Source organism: Brienomyrus brachyistius, chromosome 12 (assembly GCF_023856365.1).
Source record: "Brienomyrus brachyistius isolate T26 chromosome 12, BBRACH_0.4, whole genome shotgun sequence".
NCBI classification, from domain to species: domain Eukaryota; kingdom Metazoa; phylum Chordata; class Actinopteri; order Osteoglossiformes; family Mormyridae; genus Brienomyrus; species Brienomyrus brachyistius.
The window spans coordinates 26,460,328-26,485,993 of record NC_064544.1 but is presented as its reverse complement, the minus strand read 5'-3'; the positions used below and the strand labels follow the sequence as shown (position 1 = coordinate 26,485,993).

Genomic DNA, 25,666 nt, shown 5'->3' with positions numbered 1-25,666 from the left:
CATGGGAATAAGTAGATACCTGCACGTATATGACTATATGCATTTATATTATTATTTAAGTGAGGAGGATAGAATTGGCAATGATCTGTGAGATACCTTTATGAGGATGACAAATTGTTTAAATAATAGTTACATACAGACATGTAACATCTGGATATTTATGCTGACAAATAGGAGACAAGACACACAGAACAGGCAAATCTTAAACCAGCTCTAAGGACTGTATGCCGTGTGTGAGAGGGAGGGGGGCATGTTGGATCCCTAAAACACCCACACCGGGGGTTAGGCTGCGTCCACACGGCATAATTTTAAAGTGCGTCCGGTTTCTGCTGCTTCGCCGCGCCGCTCAAAGTTCAGATCGATTGAACCTGGTGCGCCGACCTCCACCAAAGCGGCATCCAGTCAGATATAATATCCGCTTTGCGACGGGCAGCTTCAGCGACTTGGGAACCAAACCTCTTAGCAACATGGAGGAGAAACTAATGACTGCAGTGTCCCAGTACCCCGAATTATTTAATGTCACTTTAAAGTCAAATCGAGAGATAATTCAGAAAAAATGCATTGACCCTCACCATATATGCGAAGTTCCTTCACTACATTAAATTCTTCTTATCCCTTTCATGCATAGTGGTCACTACAGTGTACAGCTATTCAACAGCCATTTTATTGGAAACGCAATGGTCTCAATGGTATAACTGCATATCAGCCACTACAGTGGACGCTGTTGCATCACTCTATAGGCTTCCACCCACTGGCCAGTACTTGTAACTACGTCTAAAATTTCTTTCAACCAAGATGGCAGAAAAGTTGAACACAGCAGGAATATCTTGCCAATCCTTCTATTCTAGAAGACCCTTGCAGGAAAAAAAAATATGACAACATAAAGTAACGTCTGAAAAACAATATTATTCTTTTATTTTTCAGGTTTTGATTTTGTATAAGGAGTAAATTGTGATTAACCATGTGTCCACTAAATTGGACATCATGCATTGCCAGCTATATTTCAGCTACAAGTCATACTATTGCTGTAACTTTGTTTTTTTTTTTTAAAAATTTCTAGTAAATTTGTAGTGAAAATCTAATGTATCTTGAGGCATTAACTGAGAAAACAAAATTTGTGCATATTAGTTCTGTTATTTGAGTGACATTTACCATCTTTGTCATTGTATTTTGTGGAGCAGGAGTGCAGTACAGAATAGGGAAGCTTATAGGACAGTGGAGGAAATTCCTTCAGAGTCCAGTGATGATTTGAGTGGCAGTGATGATGAATGGCTGCCAGAGAAACATGGTTTAGCAAATGCTAGTGATAGTGACAGGCGGCATGGTGGTGCAGTGGTTAGTACTGTTGCCTCACACCTCTGGGACCCGGGTTCGAGTCCCCGCCTAGGTCACATGTGTGTGGAGTTTGCATGTTCTCCCCATGTCGACGTGGGGTTTCCTCCGGGTACTCCGGTTTCACCCCACAGTCCAAAAACATGCTGAGGCTAATTGGAGTTGCTAAATTGCCCATTCACATGGCCTCTTCCTGCGCTGGCCAATCCACACCAGATGTGGCCAAGAGATGGAGCAAGAAAGAAAGGAGTATTTGGAGACACATAGACAATCTTCTTTTCTTGTTGTTAGAAATAAATTATGAGAGTTTAGGCTACATAGTTCCTCATCGCTGGTTTTTCCAAAGGCCAGAACAGTATAAATCTTAAAATATATACAAATATCTGTTCAACAGAATTAAAACCAAATACATTTTCATACTTTTCACGTAATCAGTTCTATTCATTAGTTTTTGATGACATATTGCCAAATGCATGCAGTTCACTAAAGTGGACTTTTAGAAGAAATGTATGTTGAAAAAAAAAGTTAACAGGTGTAGTTTTCATCCCTTCAGAGAAATAAAACCACACAGGAAAAAAATCCTGACTCAGATATTCGTAATTCATGCATGAAGGGGTTAAACTGTCGCGTATGGAAAGTAAAGTTTCATGGAGCCATCCTGAGCTTTTATAATATTTGCCTTTTTTCGGCCCAACAGTAAGAGAGCGAGAGCCTTTTTCATGTAAAACAACAATGTAACTCATTTTGTTTCGAGCCCAAACACACTTTACAATCGCACTTATTTTCATGGCGAGTGCTCTTCCATGACGTAATGTTCACCCGTCCAGCGGCTTTCCTGAGCCACTTGCTATGTGGATGCAGGCTTAAGGTCGTCATGTTGGGATTAGAGTTTACCCCATTGAAATGAATGGAGAGTCCCCACAAAGATATAATTACAAAGCTGTGTGTGTGTGATCCTACATCTAACATGATTTTTTTTTTTAAGTGTTCTAGCTGCTGCATTTTGAATTATCTGTAATTTGTCAGTAGTGTTCTTTGTAGGTCGGCAAAAAGAGGGTTACAATAATCAGGACGAGAAGTAACCAGAGCATGCATCAGCTTTCCAGCATCTTTCAGTGATAAAATGGTCTGACTTTAGCCAAGTTCCTCGTGTGGAAAAAAGCTGTCTTGGTCACATATTGGATATGGCTTCAAATCACAACCCATAAATACACCAAGATTTCATACATGTGATTCAGTCTGAGTCACTAAGCTACCAAGCTTTGATTTTAGCTTCTCTCTCATTCCCTGGGGACCATAATAATCACCTCTCTTTTCTCTTCATTTATTTAAAAGAAAAATATTTCGCATCCACTTATTTTTAGCTGATTCACAAGCACAGAAATTGTTCCTTAAATCAGTAGCATCAGGTTTTCCGGCTAACTGCGAATCATCGTTGTAACAGTGGAGAATGACAGCGTATTTCCTAACGATGTCACTGAGAGGTAGCATATAGAGAGAAGAGCAGGGGACCAAGGATACCACACTGTGCAATTCCACTGTCGTCCATAACTGGTGCTGATAAAAAGTAGCCTAGTTGACCAGAAAACTTCTTCCTACTATATATGTTTTGAACCAGTTTAAGACGGAGCCAGTGAGTCCAGTCGACCTAAGCTGGTATAAAAGGATGGTGTGATCAATGGTGTCAAACGCAGCACTCATGTCTAATGCAGTTAGAATTGAAAGGCTATTTGAGTCTGTGTAGAGGCTAAGATCGCTTACTACCTTTTGTAAAGCACTCAGTACTGTGATGGGATCTAAAACCTGATTGAAATGTTTCAAATATCTTGTTTCTGTAAATAAATTCCATTATCTGGAGATACACAACCTTTTCTAAAATTTTACACATAAAAGGAAGATTTGAAATAGGCCTAAAATTACTAAGGCCCATATAATCTACTGCAGTGTATTTAAGGAGTGATTTAACCACAACACATTTGAAAGAATCTGAAAAAGTGCCTGTTAATAGTGATGTATTTACAATGTAAAATCCATTCAGAAAACAACATAAAAGTTTGCCTAAATGACAGAGTAGGAATTGGGCCAGTATGACATGTGGATGGTTACAGCTGAGTGACTCTTTCCAATCATTCCATGTCAGTCTCATTAAAAGGATCCATCCAGACAGGGGCTCCGCTATCAGAGCTGCAGGGACCATAAGCTGCTGCTATAGAGGCTGTAATATTGGTCATTTTAGCTTTAAAGAACAGTGCGAATGGCCACATTTATCAGCAGATGCCTCTTCTGCTGTAGGTTATGAAAGGTGGAGGAGCCTATTAATAGCTGAAAATAGAATATAGATTGGACATACAGTGCCCTTCACAATTATTGGCAGCCCTTGTAAAGATTTGTAAAAAATTGTTAGAAAAAAAACACATTTTGCTGAAGTAGCTTCATCTCACACTGAAGAAATGAGAAAACAACCTTTTATTGAAATAAATATATTCAAAGAAAAACTAAGAAAACAAATCCTTCATCAAGAAATAATTATTTTTAAAAAAAACCACATATGCCATGATTATTGGCAGCCCAGCATTTAATACTTTGCACAGCCTCCCTTTGCCAGTATAACAGCACCGAGCCTCCTATAACATTCTATAAGGTCGGAGAATACAGAGCAGGGCATCTGAGACCATTCCTCTTTACAGAATCTCCCCAGATCATCCAGGGTCCCAGGCCCTCTCTTCTGCCAGTTTTAGTTTCCTGGCAGAAGCAGCCAGATTTTGATTTAAAGTGTCCTGGTGTTTCATGGAGTCCATACTGCCATGTACCCTAATGAGGTTTCCAGGGCTTTTGGTGGACACATTTCCCACAGATGAGTATCCATATGTGGGATTGATGATGAAGGTCTATCATAAACGTCTCATCATCAAAATTGAGGGCATATAGACAGACTAGAATAACAAGTATATGAGAGAATCTGCCTGAGCCGATGATGGTGCCCCTGTTATGATCAGATACATTTATTTCTGGTATAAACTGAAGATTTTTAGAGATCAAACAGCTTCCCCCAGCCGTAGAGTTAAATGATGAATGGAATACGTGTCCCACCCATGGCCGCTTATGCCTTGAATGATCAACTAATTTAAGGTGAGATTCCTGGGGGAAAACAATGTCAGACCTGTGGAGCTTAATATGCTGGAAGACTTTCTCCCTCTTAATAGGACCATTCAAACCCCTCACAGTCCATGAAATAAGTTTGATATGCAGCTTTTCCATCCCACAGTCAGCATTTGGCTCAGTCATGGATTCTGATATACATACCATTGTAGGGAGCCGCCCACTGGCCCAATGGCGGAATCCAATGGCGCAGCCGAAGGCTGTGAATGCGTGTTGGTCCTTCCAAACGCTCCTGGGAATTACTTACCCTTTTTAATATACAAGATATTCTTTTAGACACATATCTGACTCCATTTTATTAATGACCTTATTTCAGTATATTGTAGTCATGACGTTTATGTTGTTCGGATTACTTCGGGACTCTCCTTTAGATTACCAACTCTAGTTTACCCCTGACGAAGGAGTCCACCAGATTCACCTCGGCCGACAGGGCGATCGATGGGCTTGTTCCACAGGGTTTGTCTTAGATGCACGGAAATCAACACCATTTAAGACAATGTCAGCCTCTGATTATTCGGGTCCCTCGACCTATATAATTCCCCAAAGGCCCAGTGTCTGCCAATTACTGAGCATGTGGGTGCCTCGGAGATTAAGCCGATGTTTACCCGAACCACACGTACGTTCACCTCAGAGGCTCAGCCGGGGGCAGCCCATATCATAACATGTGTCAACCTCAGCGGCTGTGACGGCGCACCTTTTGTTGCGGTAGTTTGTATGAGGTTTTACTTTGGGCTCGTCTCAGGGACTCCGCCGATGCCGCCCATTGTCTTACCATGTGAGCGTCTCAGGGACTATGCCCGGTGCCTAGGAACATAGTGTGTACGCCCCTCAGAGGGTAGACCGGTACCTTTCATCAGCATGTGTTGACCTCAGAGGTTAAGTCGGCCCGTAACTGAGCGTGTGCGAACTCCAGAGGTGCGGTTTTGGTATCCACCTAACTTAACTTGGGCAGTCGAGTTTGGGACCCGGATAAAGGGGATTTAACCCAGAGGCTGCAAGATAGTATTTACCACTTTAGTCCTAATCAGGATAGAAGTCCAATCTGGAAAGTTTATAAAAGGTTAGCAAATCAGACAGTCATGAAGTAATCAAGACAACATTTTTTAAACATATTACAATATATAATTATTGACATGTGGCCACATACTTGTAAATACATTTGGACAAATACAATATTAAACAATCACATTCCTCAACTGAGAGTGCACAAAGTTCTGCGGAAAGTATCTGACTACAGATGGACTTTCACGCAGTTCTCTGTGGGAGCTCTGATTACAGAGTGACTCCCCGAATCCTTCTGAGGCCCTTCCTTAAGTATCCAAACCATGTGATGGCATGTCTCTGAAGACTGACCAATTTCGGTCAATGGTTAATTTTAGGGGCATTGTTGGCCTTGGTTCTCAAGTCCCCAGCCAATCAGATCACTTTAGGGGGCGGTCGTAATTCCCTTGTTCTGCCATGTGAAAGGCTCTCTCAGTTTGGTAGGTTTAGCCGAAGTTTCTATAGTTCTCTTAGGGAAAACTGTACTGCCTTAAATCTGAGTGTATAACACTCGCCGTCTCATGCCTATTCAAACGAGACCAAACATGCGTGTATTTGTCCCTAACATCTATGTGTGGTGAGTTATCCTATTTCTAGTGGAAAAGGTGTCTGTGTCTGGGGACTGACAGCTGTTGTTCTGTGGATTGACTGTGGAACTCTGGCCACTCCAGGGGGTGAAAGGTCTTGCTTTTTCTGTATTGCTCCAGTTATTCTCAGGAGCCGGCAGGGCTTTGCCTTCCTTAAAAGGGATGGTTTGATGCATGGAGTCCAATCTTGCCTGGGCCAGTGGATCCTTTTCTTGGGGATCTGAAATAGACTGATGCAGGCTGATCAGAGTTGGGGCCTGCAGGACCTATAAGTTTTATGTCCTTACACCATTGAATAAGATACATCATGTCTAGGGTATGAGACCAGCTTCACTTCAGCCAACAATAAATACTTATAACATTTATATTTAAAAAAGGTGACCAATGTGTACCCCCCCCCCCCCATGTTCCTCTCCAAAAACAGAAACTTAAAGAGGACAAGCTCAGCAGCATTAGAACAATCTGGTAGTGAGTCCAAATCCTATGGTCGTCCTTCATTAGGAGTGAGCGGCAGGTCCCTGACACAATCGCGCTCCCAATGAACAATGCAGTGTTACAATAAGAGGCTGCAGGACACCTCCTGATTATATAATTAACCACATTCACTGTAAACAAGTGCAACTATCATGTGAATTTAGTTTAAACTATATTTAAGTTTACCTAATCAATTTACGACAATTAAACATAAAATTCACCATTAAGTTTCGAGAGGCCAAACCAACCAGGATATTATATGATAGGTGGTCTGTCGTTGCTGTGTATTTGAAATCCCAAAGCATTCAGTCTTAGGAGGGAGTCAGATCATAAGTCACCATTAACAGTTATTCTGTCCTCCAAAGCCATACAAAAGTATAACATTAAACCCAAAGCTTTTTAAATATCACACACCAATTTTTTGAGCCGTATCCTCGTTTAACCATCGTCACTGTGAGCTCTGAGCACAGAGTTCTCCCTTATCTGCTGGTATAATGGTTCTGCTGCTGCTCGGGTGTCGAAGTGATGAATGTCATCGTTTAGGGTGATGCAGAGATGAGCTGGGTAGCTCAGGACAAATGCAATTCCAGCCGTATACAATTTAGTGACCACAGGTGCCAGGGTGATGGTAGCCCCCCCCCCCCCCCCCCCCCCCGGAAGCTCAGAGTCTCGCACTCTAGGTCTAACCAGCAGCCTGTAGCCCTGAGGGAGTCTAACCCAGGATGCAGGGGTCCTGCACTGCTGCCACCCACACTGGGTGATGCACCGTCTTGCCCCTGAGAGCCACAGACAGCATCCCCCTCCCTCTCATGGGGGGTCACCTCACCGGTCACTATGTGCACAGGGGTCGGCTTCAGCTGAGTCCAGGCTGCCCCATATCAGGCCTCACCAGTGTGACAGTGCCCCCCCATGTCCACTATGGCGGAGTAGGGGACTCCCTCCACTGTGACAGGGACATGGCAAAAGTCCCAACACAGGTGTGACCCAGCTTTGCCACCGGGGGGCGTCATCATAAGCTTCTGGGGGGAACGGGGTCAGACTCCCCCCTCTGTGTTGCTGGGCCCCTTCTGCAGCAGGTGGTGATGGGATGAGTGTGTTAGGGCTGCATACAGTCCCCTCTACACGGACCCTGCACTGTTTCCCTGCGCTCGGCCCTGCATGGGTCATTCCCTGACTGGGTGGCCAAGCTGGTCACACCCCCAGCAGACTGGGGCCCCGATATGGAGAAGTCTGGCCTAGAGCCACGTGACCCACGCGGGCCCCCCAGCTCTGAGCTGTCACCGCACACAGCTCGTGCAGCAAGTGCATAATCTCTGGGGGGGGGGGGGGCAGACCACACAATCCCCACACAATCTCTCTCTCCAACGCCTGCCCCAGGGCTGCCTGCAGGGGGCGCATTTGCTCTGGATGAACATGGACCAGATATGCAGAATAACATCGTCCTGGTACATGACCAGCTGCAGGGCCTTTTCCATCAGCGACGCCCCCCCCACCCCCCAGTGAGCTGCTCTGTCAGCTCAAACAGAGTGTGGGACGCTTCCCAGCCTGACCTTCCTAAGCACCTGGGGGTTTTCAGCGGCACTGAGGGGGGTGAATCGAGGGGGGGGGGGCGGTAGACAGAGTTACCATCCTGACCATGTCCTCCCCAGGTACAGCAGGGTTCGACGCCCTGTGTGTCGTGACACGTTACTCCTGTGACCATCATCAAAATTATCTGCCATTTGTGTCACAGTCACCCCTCTGTTGGTTTGTCCCAGACAGGATCGCCTTCACTCACATCTCACATCGATCAGTCATGGCCGCCCAACACCCTGTCAGCAGGTCGTGGTTTTTCCCTCCTCAGACTCTCAGTAGCTTCTCACCACGGCTGGCTGTCAGCTCCCCACAAGCCTTGCTGTATCGGAGATGCTCTGACCCAGTCGTCTGACCATAAAGATTCGGTTCTTGTCAAAGCCACTCAGATCATTATCTCGGCCCATTTATTCTGCATTCAACATGTCAAGTGAAAGTATCAAATGCTGTGTAATATATCCCAGACCTTGGGGTCACCTCAACATCATTCACATCACGTGGGGGGAGTCATAATGTTTTGGCTCATTAGTGTATTAATATTAAATAATAATATTTACTCATTTTCTTAATATTCCAGTATCCTGTTTTTCAGGATATTTTATTGTTGTATTGTGTACTTTTTAATTCCTTGGTTCCAGGTTCCTTTGTTCATTCTGTACTGTCTTTGCACTTTATCTGTTTTGGACTGTATGTATCTCTGTCTGTGTTCTTCACTCTTGCTGCTATTTGCAGAAGAATTTCCCTTTGGGATCAATACAGTTTCTCTTAAATCTCATACAGTGTCTGTATTCTCAAATACTGGTTCATAAAGATAACATGAGCTGAACACAGCAGACACATTTGTGTATTCTGAATATGTAACACCGGTACCTGTATTCCAGTACAACCCAACCCTGGTGTCATGTGACTGGGAATGTGTGAATTGTACCTTTATAAAGGGAGCCGAAGGAAAGACAGCGATTGTTTAAACGAGGAAAACCTTTGATTTATTAAACAAACACAGTCATGATGTTACATTTTATATTCATATATCATAGGATAAGGCACTAGTGTGGATAATTATGCACCACAGACTAATGTGATCTTTCTCTTTTCAGAATATTCAATTCCGATTCCAGTAGCTGCTTTGGGAATCTGTGCCTGCATGATTATCAAGGATTATTTATTGTATTATGAAGAAAAGCCCTTGGAGGGATTTTACTGTAAGTATGAAACATTGTACTGAACCATATTCAGCCTGTTTGTCACTGATAATTTACATGAGTCACCCTTTAAAATGAGTCATCAAAGTACAACTAAAATCCATGTAATTCTCAAAATTTAACTCTCCCCTCTTTATATGCAGTTTAAAATTGTAACACGTTGTTGCATAATGATGCTTATTGAAATATTCATTTAATGGTTATTTCTTTAGCAAAATTTAAGTATTTTCCTTATTTTCTATTTTCCCTATTCTCAAAAGTATACAAACTGACCTACATTGTACATAAAAACAATTCACACCCTTAGAACCTTCTTATCTATGACCATGAAGATACATTATTACAGTTTATCACCATGAATGTCTCCCTTAGAACCTTCTTATCCATGACCATGAAGATACATTATTACAGTTTATCACCATGAATGTCTCCCTTAGAACCTTCTTATCTATGACCATGAAGATACATTATTACAGTTTATCACCATGAATGTCTCCCTTAGAACCTTCTTATCCTTGACCATGAAGATACATTATTACAGTTTATCACCATGAATGTCTCCCTTAGAACCTTCTTATCTATGACCATGAAGATACATTATTACAGTTTATCACCATGAATGTCTCCCTTAGAACCTTCTTATCCATGACCATGAAGATACATTATTACAGTTTATCACCATGAATGTCTCCCTTAGAACCTTCTTATCTATGACCATGAAGATACATTATTACAGTTTATCACCATGAATGTCTCCCTTAGAACCTTCTTATCCATGACCATGAAGATACATTATTACAGTTTATCACCATGAATGTCTCCCTTAGAACCTTCTTATCCATGACCATGAAGATACATTATTACAGTTTATCTCCATGAATGTCTCCCTTAGAACCTTCTTATCTATGACCATGATGATACATTATTACAGTTTATCACCATGAATGTCTCCCTTAGAACCTTCTTATCTATGACCATGAAGATATATTATTACAGTTTATCACCATGAATGTCTCCCTGGTGTTTTGCTGCTTATTCCTGGTTCTTTGGAGGCTCCATGATGAGCCATAATCAGCCCTTTATTTATTCAGCAAGATCCTCCCCATGCGGCTGAGACTGCAGCCTCTCCTAAGTGTCGCCTCTCCTCCCTTCTCTCTCCTCAGCTGCCTTACTGTCAATGTCTGCACCCATCTGTCACAGTCTATGTCTCCTCCCCATTTGGCCAGCAGATGTCGCTGTCCATCCTGTCCTCCTTGTTGTTAAAGTCTTTAGTGTGTCTCCCCTCCTCCCTGCACTGCCCCATGACTCAATGACTTGAGCATGTGCTTATCTGTAAGCCCTGTTGTCTTGTGTTTGAATCCAGCCATCTCTGTTTGTCTTTAGTAGATCTTGTTTCCTTTTGTATTAATTTTTCAGCTTCCTGAGTTTTGTGGTTTGCGTTTTTTGTTTTGGGTTTTCCTAGGTGCCTGTGTTTGTGATTATGTGTTACTTGTCTTCGGTATATTCTGTTTCTAAGTTTCCCTGTTAGTTTCTGAGTTCCTTGATTTAATTATTAGTTTAACCTATTGCCTGTTTTGCCAACCCTTGTTAATTGTTCTCACCTGTCCGGTGTTATTCTTGTTAGCCTCTGTATACAGATTCCTGATCCTGCTCTGTTCTGTGTGAAGTCATTTGTTGTTGATGTTATTTCTGATGATGGTGTTCTTGTTGACTGTGGTTCCCTGATTTACTGTTTGTTATTTTTGATTCCCTGCCTGTTGTCGGTGAATCTAGTTCCCATTCATAGATCCTTTTGTTCTGTCAGTTTACTTTTTACCCCTTTTCAGTTGTGACCCATCATGGTCTGTTTTCCAGTGTTTTCTGATTCTGTTAATAAGCCCCTGTGTTCTTGTTGAGCCGCCAGTGGATCGCCCACTGCTTATTCTGCCTGCACCATACCATGCCCCCATGATAGAAACTCCTGAGTCCGTGACACCTTACAGTCTCACATCAGCCTTTCTCCTCATTTTCCTGGTGCCTCCTGGCCTCGTCTCCACATAATTCTCCTACTGCTAGCATTCCAGTTAGCAACTCCACTGAGTGGTGTTTGGCTAATGGGACTCCTGAAATCCACAATCATCTAACTGCTTTTGTTGATGTTGAGGGCCAGGTTGTTATCTTTGCTGCAGCTTGCTAGATTGTTGACCTCCTGTCTGTATGCTGTCTCATCATTGTTACTGATAAGTCCCACAGCAGTCGTATTGTCAGCAAACTTGATGATCTGGTTCATGGTGAATTTAGCAGATCAGTCATGAATTAACAGTGTGAAGAACAGTGGGCTGAGTAAATACCCCTGGGGGGTCCCTGTATTCACAATGATGGAGCCTGAAGTTCTGCTGGCAACCTGGACTGTCTGAGGTCTCTATCAGGAAATCCATGATCCAGCAACAGGTGAAGGTGCTGAGACCAGGCAGGGAATGTGTTTTATCCAACCTGTGTGGAATTATGGTACTGCAGAGCTAAAGTCTGTGTACAGCATTCTGACAAGGATTTGTATTGTCCAAGTGACACAGCAACTATATGGAGTATGGAAGATACAACCTCTTCTATAGACTGGTTAGGATGATCGAACTGGTGTGGATCCAACAAAATGGGAAGGTCTGCTATCGTGTGACTTGCACTGAGTCGTTCTAAGTATTTCATTTGCAATCACCGTCAGTGTAACAGGATTGTAGTTGTTCAAGCAGGTTGTAGCTGATCTCTTTGCTACTGGATTGACTGTACTGGTTTTGAAGCACTTGGGAACTGTGGCCTGGCTTAAGGTAGTATTGAAGTATTTGAAACTGGTCCTGGTCTGGAGACCATTTTTTTGCAGTCTTGGTCTCATCTTAGAATCGACTATATTTTGATTCATTCTTGTCTCGGTCTTGGACATAAAAGACTTGATGTTTTATTTCAAAACCAGTCAAGACCACTCATCGTAAAGCATCAATATTTATCACAAAGGCTTAATATTCATATGTTTGTTAACACAGTACTGTGAGGTGCGTCTTATTTAGCAAAATGTTATATTTTTATAGAAGCATGTTATATTGAACATCCATGGTTCAAATTATACTGTGACACAAATTTTAGGCCATACTGCCTAGTCCCAAGATGGTGCCAATGCTCCACATTTTATAGTGTGTCATGTCATTTAGACTAAAACATTAGTCTGTTTCAGGTCTTATCTCAGTCTCTCCCTGCCTTGATCTTGGTCAGGAAGTGTAGTGTCACTGTCATCAATCTGCAGTCGGGTTTTATAATCAGTTATGGCCTGGATTCCCTGCCGCAACTGCCTGCTGTCTCTGGTGTTCATGAAGTAGCCACTGATTTTTCCAGCATAGGCCCATTTAGCCATTCTGATCCTTGCGATAGATCAGCCCTCATTGAGTGGAGAGCAACCTGGTCCTTGGATCTGAAGGCTGCATTCCGGGTTTTCAGAAATGTGTGAACCTCTGCAGTCATCCTTGGTGTTACGGGCCCCAGTCTAGGGACAGAACATAACAGAATCTAAGGTAAAGGGGAAGTGGAGTGAAGGAAAGAGAGGGTGTGATGAACAAGGGAACACAAGTACACAAAGGGGTATTGTCCTGTTTTTTTGTATATTTTATTGGCACAAGACGGAGAAAGAATAAATGAACCCAGTTCAAAAGATCTCATGAGTGACCACAGCTATAATAACAAACAAAGCACAGCTGCTGAACGCAACCCACAGCTAAACTTACCTAAGTGTGAAGATAAGAGAAACCAAACGACAAACTCTACAGCTAATGCTGTTTAGCGAAATGGCTACTTCAATATTAGTTTAAATACTAGAACTCATGGCCATAGGTGAAAATTAACGGGAGAACATTTTAAAACCAATTTCAGGAAGCATTTCTTTACACAGCGTGTAGTTAGAGTATGGAATAGTCTTCCTGTTAGTGTAGCACAAGCTAAAACCCTGGGTTCCTTTAAATCAGAGCTAGATAAGAATTTAACAACTCTGAGCTATTAGTTAAGTTGTCCCTAAATGAGCTTGTTGGGCCGAATGGCTTCCTCTCGTTTGTAAATTTCTTATGGTCTTATGTTCTTACGTTCTAACTCCCTAACTGACTAAACAGCAAATAATACATGCTAGCAAAACAAAAATTGGCAGTCACTCCTTATGCACCTGAAACACACACACACACACATATGGAATCAGATTTATGCCAATATTATCAAGCAAAACTTTTTTGACATCAAGCAAAAACAAGGCTTCGAGAAGAAAAATAATATCTGAAGCAAAAGAATTGTCATCTCAAAAGTGAAATTTATAACATGCAAACACATGATTGGTCTTTTGATAATGTTTTCCTTTGTTTATGCTGCCAGCTTCCTCACTCGCGCTCCCTGACTTTTTGTTTACAAGTCTGACAGAAACTTCTCGCATGGGCGGGTTTTTTCAGGGACGCGTCCCCATTGGCTAATAAGTTTTTGACTGACTGGTCAGTGCCATGGACATTTTTAATTAACAGTGGGACTGGACATTCACTACCAACTAACTAATTTTTACTGGATCCGACAACAAGCTAGCGGCATCTCTATCGGCCCTGAAAGACGTCAGCCCTGCTAGCTGGATTCCCGCAACAGGGATGTTATCATGGACTCAGGTTTCAGTGAATACAAACACACAGCAGTCCTTCATCTTCCACTGTGTGTGTCACTGTAAGCGAAGCTCATCTAGATTATTTTCTAAAGTGGACGTTGTAAAGTAGAGCTGACGGTATCACTGGCCTGCTGGGGTTAGCTGTTAGCCTAGCATGCATCCCGACTCTCTTTCCTCTCTTCTGCCTCCTCTCACACTGTTTGTGCTTCCTTATTCCCCAGGTGGCTGTAATAGGTGATGTTAATGGTTCAGTCTGACTCATGCTCCTCAGCAAACCAGACCAGCCCAGTTCCTCCATATCACACAAAACGTATAAGCAGGGCCAAACTTTCCATTGTAATTCGCTAGAATATCCATCAATATTCCACGGTCATATTTCTCAGAATCAGGATCAGAAACTTTATTGTCATCATAAAAAGGTATAAAGAAAACTGTGTTCAGTCCCTTGCAGTGCAAAAATAATATAATATTACAATCAATAAATAAATGAAATAATTACAAATAATTTTCTTATGTACAAAAAAAGTTATATATAACAGAGCAGTTTTTTGCACATTGTAAGTTTTTTAGAAATATTGCACAGGTTTAACTTGGTAAGGTATTGCCCAGGTTTGTGAGAGTGAGCAAATACCCTTCCGGTGTTCATTTATAATTGCTGTTTTTCAGTCTGTTTGTTTTTGTTTTTATTGACCTGTTTCGCCTTCCTGAGGGTAACAGCTGGAACAGGTGATGTGCCGGGTGGGATGTGTCCTTCAGGATGCTGCAGATTTTACAGTGGCAGAGGGACCCGTACAGCTCCTCCAAGGAGAGGAGAGTGCAGCCCATGATCTTCTGCGCTGTGTTGGTGACCCTCTGGAGCACTGCCTTTTCTTGATCCGTGCAGCTGGCAAACCACACTGGCATGCAGTGTGTCAGCGGACTTTCCACAGCATCTGTAAAACGAGATGAGCAGCTCCTTGGTTAGGGTGTTGTTTTTCAGGACCCTCGGGAAGTGGAGTCTCTGCTGTGCAGAGTTTTTCCTCCTCGTTCCTGTATTCAGACTCATCTCCCCCTGTGATGAGCTTGACCACTGTGGTGGGTGGGGGTGCAGTCGTGTGTGTAGAGAGTGTACAAAAGGGGACTAGTATTGAGGCTGAGTGCTGTGGAGAACTGAAGCCCCATTTTGACTCTCTGTGGGGGGGTCGCTGAGGAAGTCCTTAATCCAGAGGCAGGTGGAGTATGAGAAGCCAAGGTTGTTTAATTTTGTTACCAGTCTATTTGGGATGATCGTGTTAAATGCCGAACTAAAGTCGACAAAAAGAAGCCTGGCATAACTGTCCTTCTATTCCAGGTGGGTCAGGGGTATGTGGAGGGCTGAGGCTATTGCATCCTCCGTCGATCTGTGTTTCCTGTATGTAAACTGATGGGGGTCGAATGTGGGTGGAAGTCCTTCAATGATGTGATTTCTGACCAGTTTCTAAAAACACTTCATAACAATTGGAGTGAGAGCTGCTGGCCGGAAGTCGTTTAGGCTGCTGTTGGTCTTTTTTGGAACAGGGATAATGCTGGAGGCCTTCAGGCAAGGTGGGACAATGGCCTGTGTTAAAGACAGGTTGAATATTTAGTGAAAACCCCCTTGAGCTGGTCTGCACAGTCCTTCAGCTCTCTACCTGTGATGCTGTCAGGTCCTGCCGCTTTACTGGGGTTTAATACCGGGAAGCATGTGCCTCACGTCATGCTCCCCCACCCTGAAGATGCGGCTGCTGTTCACCGGTGGATGTGATGCAGTCGGATCTGGTGTTTTTTGTTAAAAGCGGCTGAAGAAGCAGTTCAGCTCCTCCATCAACGCAGCATCGCCACCCACAGCATTAGGTCTGGGTTTGTAGTTTGTGATGTTTCGGACCCCCACCACACCTGCCTCCAGTTGTTGCTGTGGAGATGCTCCTCGAATAATCCCACTTGGCCTTTCTGATGCCCCTTCTCATGTCCGCTCTGGCTGCACTGTACAGTTCCATATCACCAGACTTGAAGGCAGTGTCCTGACCTCTGTCATCATCCAGGGTTTTTGGTTGGCATACACCCTGATGTGTTTTACCTTGGTGATGGTGTCTGTGCAGTGCTCGATGTAGAAGAGTACAGATGTAGTGTAAGAAGTGGTGAGATTCAAAAACACTCCAGTCTGCTTTTTCAAAACGGTCCTGCAGCTGTGAGGATGCACCTTCAGGCCACGTTATAACAGTTCTTGGTGTGGGGGGGGGTCTCTTTTCCTGAGGGAGGTGTAAGCTGCTAACATAAACAGGGGTATGTGGTCGAGTTGTTATTCTCATGAGAATTACGATGCACAATAACTTAAGGGGCCAATGCATCAATGAACCGCTGTCCTTTGCAGTGGAGTATTGCCGAGTGTGCTCAGCAGAGCAGTATTGCAGTGTGCTCACTAGTGCAGTACTACAGAGTGTGTTCAGCAGTGCAGTATTTCACAGTGTGCTCAATAGGTAAGTATTGCAGAGCCTCTGGATGGGGTTACATCTAGAGAAAATCAAAGCACACCATCAGCCCACAGTGTCTATTGGTGTGGGCAGCCATCTTGTGGGAGTCATTAGGTGTGATGATGCTCTGCATGGTCCTATAACAGCCAAGGAACATGAGGGCTTTTTACAAGAGCAGCTGCTCCCTGTGGCTCAGACACTGTTCCCTCATAATGTTCCCTCATTCCAAGATGATAATGCCCCCATACACACTGCTAAACACATTCAGGAGAGGTTTCATGAGCACCAGGATGATGTCAGATGCCTTCCTTGGCCTCCCAGCCACCAGATCTAAACACCATTAGAGTTTTATGGGACTTTCAGGTGCACAGTGTGTGAAGTCGATTTCCACGTTATTCATCTTGCAAAGATCTGGAGGCTTTTTTTTCTGAAGATCGGTCCAGTGTCCCACTGCACACATCAGGATTAGATGACCACACCGTAGGACAATCTGAACATATTATTGCAATTAAAGGGGCCAAATTCCTTATTAGGTCCTTGAGATTAATATACTGATGTATCCATTATTTTGCCCACCCCCTGTATGTTCCCACCCCTCAAAGATATAACAGCCAGAAGTACACAGAGGGATAATGTTTAACGGGGCCTGTTGTATGTTATATTTATTTCATCTGTTATTTTATGTGTTTTATTGTTTTTCAGATTTTGCTCAGAAAATCCTTCTGGGGATTTTCTTCCTGCTTCACCTGATATTAAGTTTCCTGTATCTAAGTGTGATTATAGAAAATGACAAAGGTAAGGAAAACCTTTAACTGTAAGCAAACAATTTGACTGTAGTAGAGCTCTAATCATTTGTCAATCATTTGGTAAATGGTGTTTGTAAAATGTTTATAAATCAGAAATATTTTTCGAGCTACTGTTAACAATAATGCAATATAACCATTTCTAGTTTGAAGTTATTATTGAATGACACTCTACTAATAAAGGCATATACTTTGATGTAATGAATATGAAGCAGACAGTAATATATTCTGTGTAAGATGTTTTGATATTAACTTGTTCTATGTGTCTCCAGATAAAGTCAAAGTAAAAAGTTTGCAAACCCGTTGGAATGTTCTGTATTTATGTCTAATTCCCATATAAAACATGGTCATATCTTCATGTCACAATAATGAACAAACAGTCTCTTATAACTAAAGATGCACAGATTTTCAGAGAATATTTGTTCATATTGAAAAAGTCATTCAAACTGTGAAACTGAAGATTGGAAAAATTAAGTGAACCCTAAGCTAATAACCTCTTAAAATGCTCATTACAGTCAGAATTTAGCAAACCTGGAGTCCATTTAATGACATGAGTTCAGAGGTGTGGACTAGAATTACTGTGATTGATAAAAACAGTGAAAAGTCTGAGTTTGACGTTTTGACAAGAAGCATATCCAGATGGGAATCATGCATCACACAAAAGAGCTCTATGTTCTCTGAAGAGCTACGATCAAGAATTATTACTTTACATAAGGCTGGAAAGGGTTACAAAGCCATCTCAGGTATTTTAGATTTTCATCAGTCTACTGATAGGCAAGTTGACTATAAATGGAGAAAATTTGGTATTGTGGCTACTCTGGCTAGAAGTGGGAGCCCCACCAAGTCGACCCCAAGAGCTCAACGCAAAGTCATCAATGAGGTAATGAAGAACCCTAGAGTGACTTGAGGACGTCAGTAGAACTGGCTAACATCTCTGTTCATGAATCAACATTAAGCAGAACAGAACAAGAAAGGAGTCCATGGCAGGACACCAAGGAGGAAGCCACTGCTGTCAAAGAGAACATTGCTGCATACTTGAAGTTTACAATAGAGCACTTGGACACTCCACAGCGGTACTGGGAAAATATTTTGTGGAGTGATGAAACCAAAATTCAACCATTTGGGAAGAACAAGCAGAACTTCATTTGGTATAAAAAGGGCACCCGCATATCAACATGAAAACTCTACACTAACATGATGGAGGGAACATCATGATTTGGGCCTGCTTTGCTGTGTCAGGGCCTGGACAGCTGGGCATCACTGAGGGGAAAATGAATTCCTAAGTTTATCAACCAATTCTCTAGGATTGTGTGAGGGTGTCTGTCCATCAAATGAAGCTCAGAAGAGGCTGGGTGATGCAACAGGACAATGATCCCAAACATCACAGCTAATCCGCAGCATAATGGTTTCAGAAGAACAAAATCCGCCTTTGGAGTTGCCCAGTCAGAGCCCAGATCTCAGTCCTATTGAGATGCTGTGGAATGACTTGCAGACAACCAAAGAATATGGAGGAGTTAAGGCTGTTCTGCAGGGCAGAATGGGCTAATATTCCCCCCACATGATGTGCAGGTCTGACCTGCAGTTACAGGAAGCGCCTGATTCAGGTCATTGCTGCCAAAGGAGGGTCAACCAGTTATTAAACCTAAGGATTCACTTACTCTTTCCACTAGTACTGTGAACTTTGAATACATTTGAATAATAAAGACATGAAAGAGTATAAATTTTTGTGTGTTATTGCTCATTATGCATTTCAGTACCTGTAACTTAGATGAAGATCAGATAACTTTTTATGATCAATTCATGCAGAACACCAGATAGTTCCAGAGGGTTCACATACTTTTTACTTTGACTGTATGTATTTACTGACTTCAGAGGGACAAGAAGCTTTTTATTTCATTAATAAACTTTGTTGTTTTAGAAACTGAAATTAACTGCAACTAATTCTGGCCACAGGACGACCTGTAAAGATCTGCGAGTTTGTGTTCATCTACATTCTGACTGTCACATTCCTGTTTCGATTCTGGAAGCGGGAACATTTACTTGGTACGTATTTGTTTTACATGAAAATAATTTTTACTCATTTATTAATAAGTTGTTTAAATATTTTGTTTATTGAATACTCTTTTACATTTTAAATAATATGATTTTTTATTTTGTAAACAGAGTATTGCAAATGTTTTAATAAAAAAATCCAATGGCTGTTTGACTGTGTATATGGGGCTGTGACAAAATAATTGCTAATCAATCAAGCTAAGAACCAAATCTAAATGATAAGCTAGACACACCCAAGCTTGATTGCTGCCAGCCCTGAGGAACAATATGGAGCTGGATAAGGGGTCTGAAGAAGCAGCAGACCATGCCTCAATCAGAAGAACTTCCTGAAGACCCGAGAAAGAAAATCAATTAAATAAATCAGTCAGGAAAGGGGTACAAAACACTCTCTAAAACCCTTGGAGTGCAGTGAATCACCATGACAGCCATCATCTCCAGATGGAGAAAACTTGGAACAGTGGCAGATCTGCCCAGGAGTGGCCAGCTGAACAGAATTACTCCAAGAGCACAAAGAAACCTGATCAGGGAAGTTACAGCAGACCACAAACGAAGATCTAAAGAACTACAGGCCTCTCTCAGTGGTTAATGTCTGATTCCATGATTAGATAGACACTGGGCTATAATGGTGTCCATGGGAGAGATGCAAGGAGAAACCACAGCTAAGTAAGAGTAACATGAAGGCTCATCTAACATTTGCCAAAAGACACCTTGATTACCTCCAACACTTTTGGGAGGATGTTCTGTGGATTGATGAGTCAAAAGTGGAGCTATTTGGAAGACATGGGTCCTGCTAACACAGCTTCCACACAAAGAACATCATGGCCACAGTCAGACATGATGACAGAGTGATGCTGTGGGGAGGCTTTGCTGCTGCTCGGCCTGGGCGACTTGCTGTAATTGAGGGAAGCATGAATTCAGCTGTTTGCCAGAAAGTCCTGAATGAGAATGTCCATCATGAGTCTGTGGTCTTAAGCACAAGAACAAGTCCACCTAAGAATGACTGAAAAGAAACAAAATTAAAGTTTTGCAGAGGCCTATTAACAGTACTGACTTGATCCTCATTGAGAAATTGGGGCAGAACCTTAAATGGGCAGTTTATGTTTGAAAACCCTCCAATATGGCTGAATCCTGAAACAATTCTGTTGAGAAGAGTGGGCTAAATTTCTCAAACGATGCCAAAGGGGGGGAATTATTTTGTCACATGGGTGCTATGGGTCTTGGGGAATATTTGTTTGTTTTTTAATTTTATTTTTAGGTTTTTTCCCTTCCTTCAGTGAATCAAATAATCATTTAAAAACTGTGTTGTGCACATAGAATGTTCTTTGTATTATACTAAATGTATTTGTTATCAGACACATTTAAGTGTTATGGATGTTAAAAATAGAGGAAATCAGGGCAAATACTACATCACAGCACTGTATATAGCTGTATGACTAATGCTTTACTCTCTACATTTCAGCCAAACCCCGTAAATGTGTCTATTTATCAGGGACTTTTGCTCTCCCTCTCCTGAATTGTGTTGCCCTGGCTGTAGCATTAAAACTCAAAGCAGGTAAATACAATATAAATTTAAGATGTTTTACTTTTATTATGTAAACTTAACGAAACAACTAAATTGTACAAACCCTTTAGGAAAAATATAGATTCCTGTGGTTTAATATCTGTCACTTACTGCTCAGTTACTGACCTCAGTTCTCAGTGATTTTTGTGATGATGTCATTTCAGACACAGGAAAACAGCCACTGGATCTACGGCTGATTGTCCTGAATTCTGGGTCTGTCTTCCTCTTTGGTTGGCTTGTTATACAGATGTCTGCATACTGTAAGTATAACAGGGATACGATGCATAATTTACCATGGTTTAATATGTGCACTGGGACTTTTCCAGCATGTTGGTGGCTTTCCAGTCATTGTTTACATCTCCACATGCTCAGCACTTACTGTAACCTGGATGAATATTACATTTATAACCACATTGTTATTTATTCACTATACAATGTGGCTCCGGATGTAACATTTCATATCACTGCTGTTTTAATGCTTTTGAGCTATTTTGCTCTTCCTTTATAATGCTGTTTCAGTGGTGTAGGACTATAATGGCCTCCTGCCAGAAGGGGGCACTGAGACTGTAATGGGGAGCCTGACTATTACAAAGGAAGGGAGATAATATAAACATCCTCACTGATGCAGCACACGTGTCCATGTAATACAGAAATGGCTACTGTACAATATGCCCCAATTGATGTCTTAATATTTTGAGCTTCAACATGATTAATTGAATCTTTTTTTAATTATAGGGTTGGCCAAAAAAGAAAAGTAAGTAGACATTTTTTTGATAAAATGTAATTAATGTAAAGAAAATCCATCCATGCAAACTACACAGAGCCCAAGCCGGAAGGTGTGAGGTGTGAAATATTAAAATTTTACAACACTCCATCACAGTTCAAGTCTATGATCCAACTTTAGAATTACATAAATTTAAGATGGTTGTAGGAATTGGTAAGATACTCATAAATCACTGTACTTACACGGTGATATTCTGACAAAAACTCTGTAATAACTGTTTTTCCTTAGAATAAAAGAACAGTTGGGTTTGGTTGAGAGACACCAAGATCCTGAGCCAGACCAGGTAGGTGCTCAACACACATCTGTCCCTCTGGCTGGTATCCTGGGGCCTGTTTCTCTACATCAGTCTGACCATCTTCCCTCAGATTATTATACATAATTGTGTCTGTAGCAGATCTGTGGCCCTTGTGCTCTTCCTCCTTCCCTGCAAGTATGGAGTCTGTTGAGGTAGAGGAAGAGCCCTTATTATGACTCCAGCACACAGGAACATATCAGTACATTCTCCATGGTCACGGGCCGCTGATGTTACACATGGTAGGGAAGGCGGTCATGTCACACTGTAATGTAGTCACTGTAATGTAGTCACTGTAATGTAGTCACTGTAATGTAGTCACTTCCAGGGCTGCCCTGTCTGGCTGCCTGCTGCAGCAGCTCCCATGTGTGTGTTTGTTTGTTTTCTTTGTTATTTGCGTATCGTAAGTTTATAGTTCTCTCTATATCTTTTTTAAATACCTTTTTATGACTAACATGGCGTGGAACAGGAATGTTCTCCTGCTTTTTGCAGCTGTATTACATGCCACTGTATTGTGTTGGCTGTGTACGTACCCCAGTTGGCAGACGCCACAGTAGCCATGAAGAAAATACTTTCCACCCCACGGCTTTTATTGCCATTTCTGGCGATTTCAGTCATGGTTCACTCTCCTCCATCCTCACCAGCTTTTCAGTCTGTGCACTGCACCACCAGGGCCAACAGGACCCTGCACTGGGGGCATCTCTGACCCCAATATGACACATCTTACCCCAACATATATACCAGTAATTTAACAGCTGCCAGCCAGCACCAGGACCATGAGGAAGTGCAGGATGCCTTAGAAGAGACAGACTGGGACAAACTCTGTGAGTCTTACAGGGAGGAAACTGAGAGACTCAGCCACTGTTCCACAATCTACATCTGCTTCTGTGTGGACAATGCAGTCCCCACAAAGTCAGTGCGCTGTTTATTTTTTGTTAGCCACTGTTTTTATTTATCAGTACAATAAGAAAAAAAGGAAAACTGACAGAATAGATAAACAGACAAACACTTTTCATACCCACTCCTTCTACCCAAAAACAAACATCTGCTCCGTATACAAAAATGCATAACATGTACAAACATAGAGAAAACTGAAATGAAAAAAATAAATCAGATAGAAAAAATAAATGACTACATTCATGGAGCAAGAGTCAGCGGAGGTCAGTTAGTTCCTTAACTTTGGCATAAGCAAGTCACCACCTGCTGATGGTTCTGAAGGTAACGTCTCACATACGAGCTGTTAGAAGCTCCATAGAAATAATATCCAGCAAACTAAGAGCCCATAAATGTCTCCACATTGAGTGAGGAGGCTTCCGACGACAAAACAATCATTTCTTAGCTGCTGTAAAAGCAGCAAGAAGAAGGTTCTTTTGAAAAGGAGTAAAAGTCCAGTTTGAAAAATCATTCAAACAGATTGGGGGTAAATAGTATATCCCTGCCTATTAGAAAAGATGTATCAGTGTCTAGCTGGTGCTGGAAAGAAAGGACAATGCAAAAAAGACCCTAATACCCCATGAGAACAGAGATTACAATTTGGAGATGAGGAAACATCTACGATGTAAAATCGTCTCCATCCATCCATCCATCCATTTTCCAAACCGCTTATCCTACTAGGTCGCGGGGGGTCCGGAGCCTATCCCGGAAGCAATGGGCACGAAGCAGGGAACAACCCAGGATGGGGGGCCAGCCCATCACAGGGCACACTCACACACCATTCACTCACACATGCACACCTACGGGCAATTTAGCAAGTCCAATTAGCCTTTTTGGACTGTGGGGGGAAACCGGAGTACCCGGAGGAAACCCCACGACGACATGGAGAGAACATGCAAACTCCACACACATGTGACCCAGGCAGAGACTCGAACCCGGGTCCCAGAGGTATGAGGCAACAGTGCTAACCACTGCACCACCCTGCCGCCCCTGTACAATCGTTTCAGTGGAGTTAAATATATTCTATGATCAAGCTTCCAATGTATCATTTGGTGGTTAGGATTCCTAGAAGACACAGAAACTGTCCCAAGTGCGATGAGACAGAGTATCTTCTGCCCTGCATGCCAGGTCTATTGCGTGACTTTTTGGTGAGCAATGGCTACCAAAATGACATAAAGTACAGTGTATTACCTGATATTTTCAATAAAAAAGCACTATCACCAACAAACGATGCTACCACAGCAAATGCTTACCCTCTGTTTCCGCTGAGAGACGTGCCACGTGACTCATTTCCCCGTGCTTACAAATTCTTAGGTCGGCGTTCACGGTTCGACTTCTGAGATTCAGATGGAGTTCTATGTCTTTTTTTCAAACTGGTTGGTTCGACTTTTAAGAAATTCGAGTTCTAATGAGTTTGAGTACTGAGGTACCGCTGTACTTAAGTAATAGCTCCCAATTTATTAAACTAGAAGGAATGTGTGAATGATTTTAAAACATTTACATAGCTAAGATGTTCCAGAGTTTTCTGGATATTGACCAGTTTGTGATTTTTTACATTATTTTGAATGTTTTGAAAATCAGTTTTTTGCAGAATGAACTTTTCTAAAAATATATAGAAAATATATATAAAAAGAAAATAAAATATTGGCAAAATACTGCTACCATATTATTATATCTTTATTTGCACTAAAAACAAAACTAAAAGTCATTATGTTTTGTGCTGCTGATATATACAGAGAAGTCAGAGCAAGTCAAGGCATCTCCAAAGTGCCTCAGAAGGTCTTTGACTGCAGAGGGTTATATATTAGTTGCCCAGCATTCTGATGCATTAACGTTAGGTTTGTAAAATCACCTCAGCCCAGCCCAGACAAACACATTTTTTCACATGGTGTTACTTTTTTATTTACATTAGTTCATTCATCTGTCAGCTATTTATTTAACATAAAACTTCCCAACTGTCACGGGTGATCGCGGGCAGAGCGGCGATCGTGAGGGCAAGCGGGGAATCAGGAAGCAGGCAGGCAGGATTCGGGACGAAAGGGAGTTTAATCAAAGGTTTTCGGGGAACATCGGACACTGACTGACATCAATGACGGACGAAGGACTCAGGTAAGACACGGACTGAAATACACAGGACTGATTGAAAGCAAACGGACACAGCTAGGTACGATCCGGGAAACACACGTGGGTAAGCAGGGGGCGTGGCACACAGGAGGAGCGGACGAGCCGGGCATGACAGAACCTCCCCCCAAAGGCGCGCTTCACCGGGCGCGCCAAGGAAGGGGGCGACGGACGGGACGAGGTAAACCAGGACCTGAAAAACAAAAACAGAACCCATCAACACCGGGAACAAGACAGAGACACAGAACAAAGCCAGGGACAAGACGTAAGACAGAACCTGACAAAGGGACGGGAAGGCAGAGAGACAGATCAGGAAGGGAGAGACAGAGGGAACAGGCGGAACAAAAGGAGCGGGAGTGCAAGGAGGGAACGGGAAACCAGGAACACGAAAGGGCGGAACAGACGGGCGAGGAACAAAAGCAGGCGGGACAGAGACAGGAGGGACAAAAGGACCAGGAGCAAACGAAGGGAACAGAGGAGGACGAGGAGCAGAGACGGGCGGAACGAAAGGGCGAGCAGAAAACGGAGGGGCAGAGACAGGCGGGACAAAGACAGGGACGTAGGGAGACAAGGAGGGGGAACTAAGGGGAGCCCGAGGGAGACCCAGCGGGCGACGGGCGGCAGCCGGGAGGCC

General features: G+C 42.6%; 2 protein-coding genes across 3 annotated transcripts in view; both read left to right on the top strand.

Annotated features, from left to right (window-relative positions):
• LOC125705360 (uncharacterized) overlaps positions 1-25,666 on the top strand; it is a 311,911-nt gene that overhangs the window by 56,405 nt on the left and 229,840 nt on the right. Inside the window, exons 6-12 of the mRNA XM_048971904.1 lie at positions 9,263-9,367; positions 17,189-17,281; positions 19,243-19,332; positions 20,801-20,893; positions 21,067-21,162; positions 21,638-21,656; positions 21,915-21,969. Coding sequence (XP_048827861.1) covers positions 9,263-9,367; positions 17,189-17,281; positions 19,243-19,332; positions 20,801-20,893; positions 21,067-21,162; positions 21,638-21,656; positions 21,915-21,969 — 551 coding nt within the window. The remainder of the gene's footprint in view (positions 1-9,262; positions 9,368-17,188; positions 17,282-19,242; positions 19,333-20,800; positions 20,894-21,066; positions 21,163-21,637; positions 21,657-21,914; positions 21,970-25,666) is intronic.
• Positions 1-25,666, top strand: part of LOC125705352 (uncharacterized) — a 148,972-nt gene that overhangs the window by 81,514 nt on the left and 41,792 nt on the right. The window lies entirely within an intron of this gene.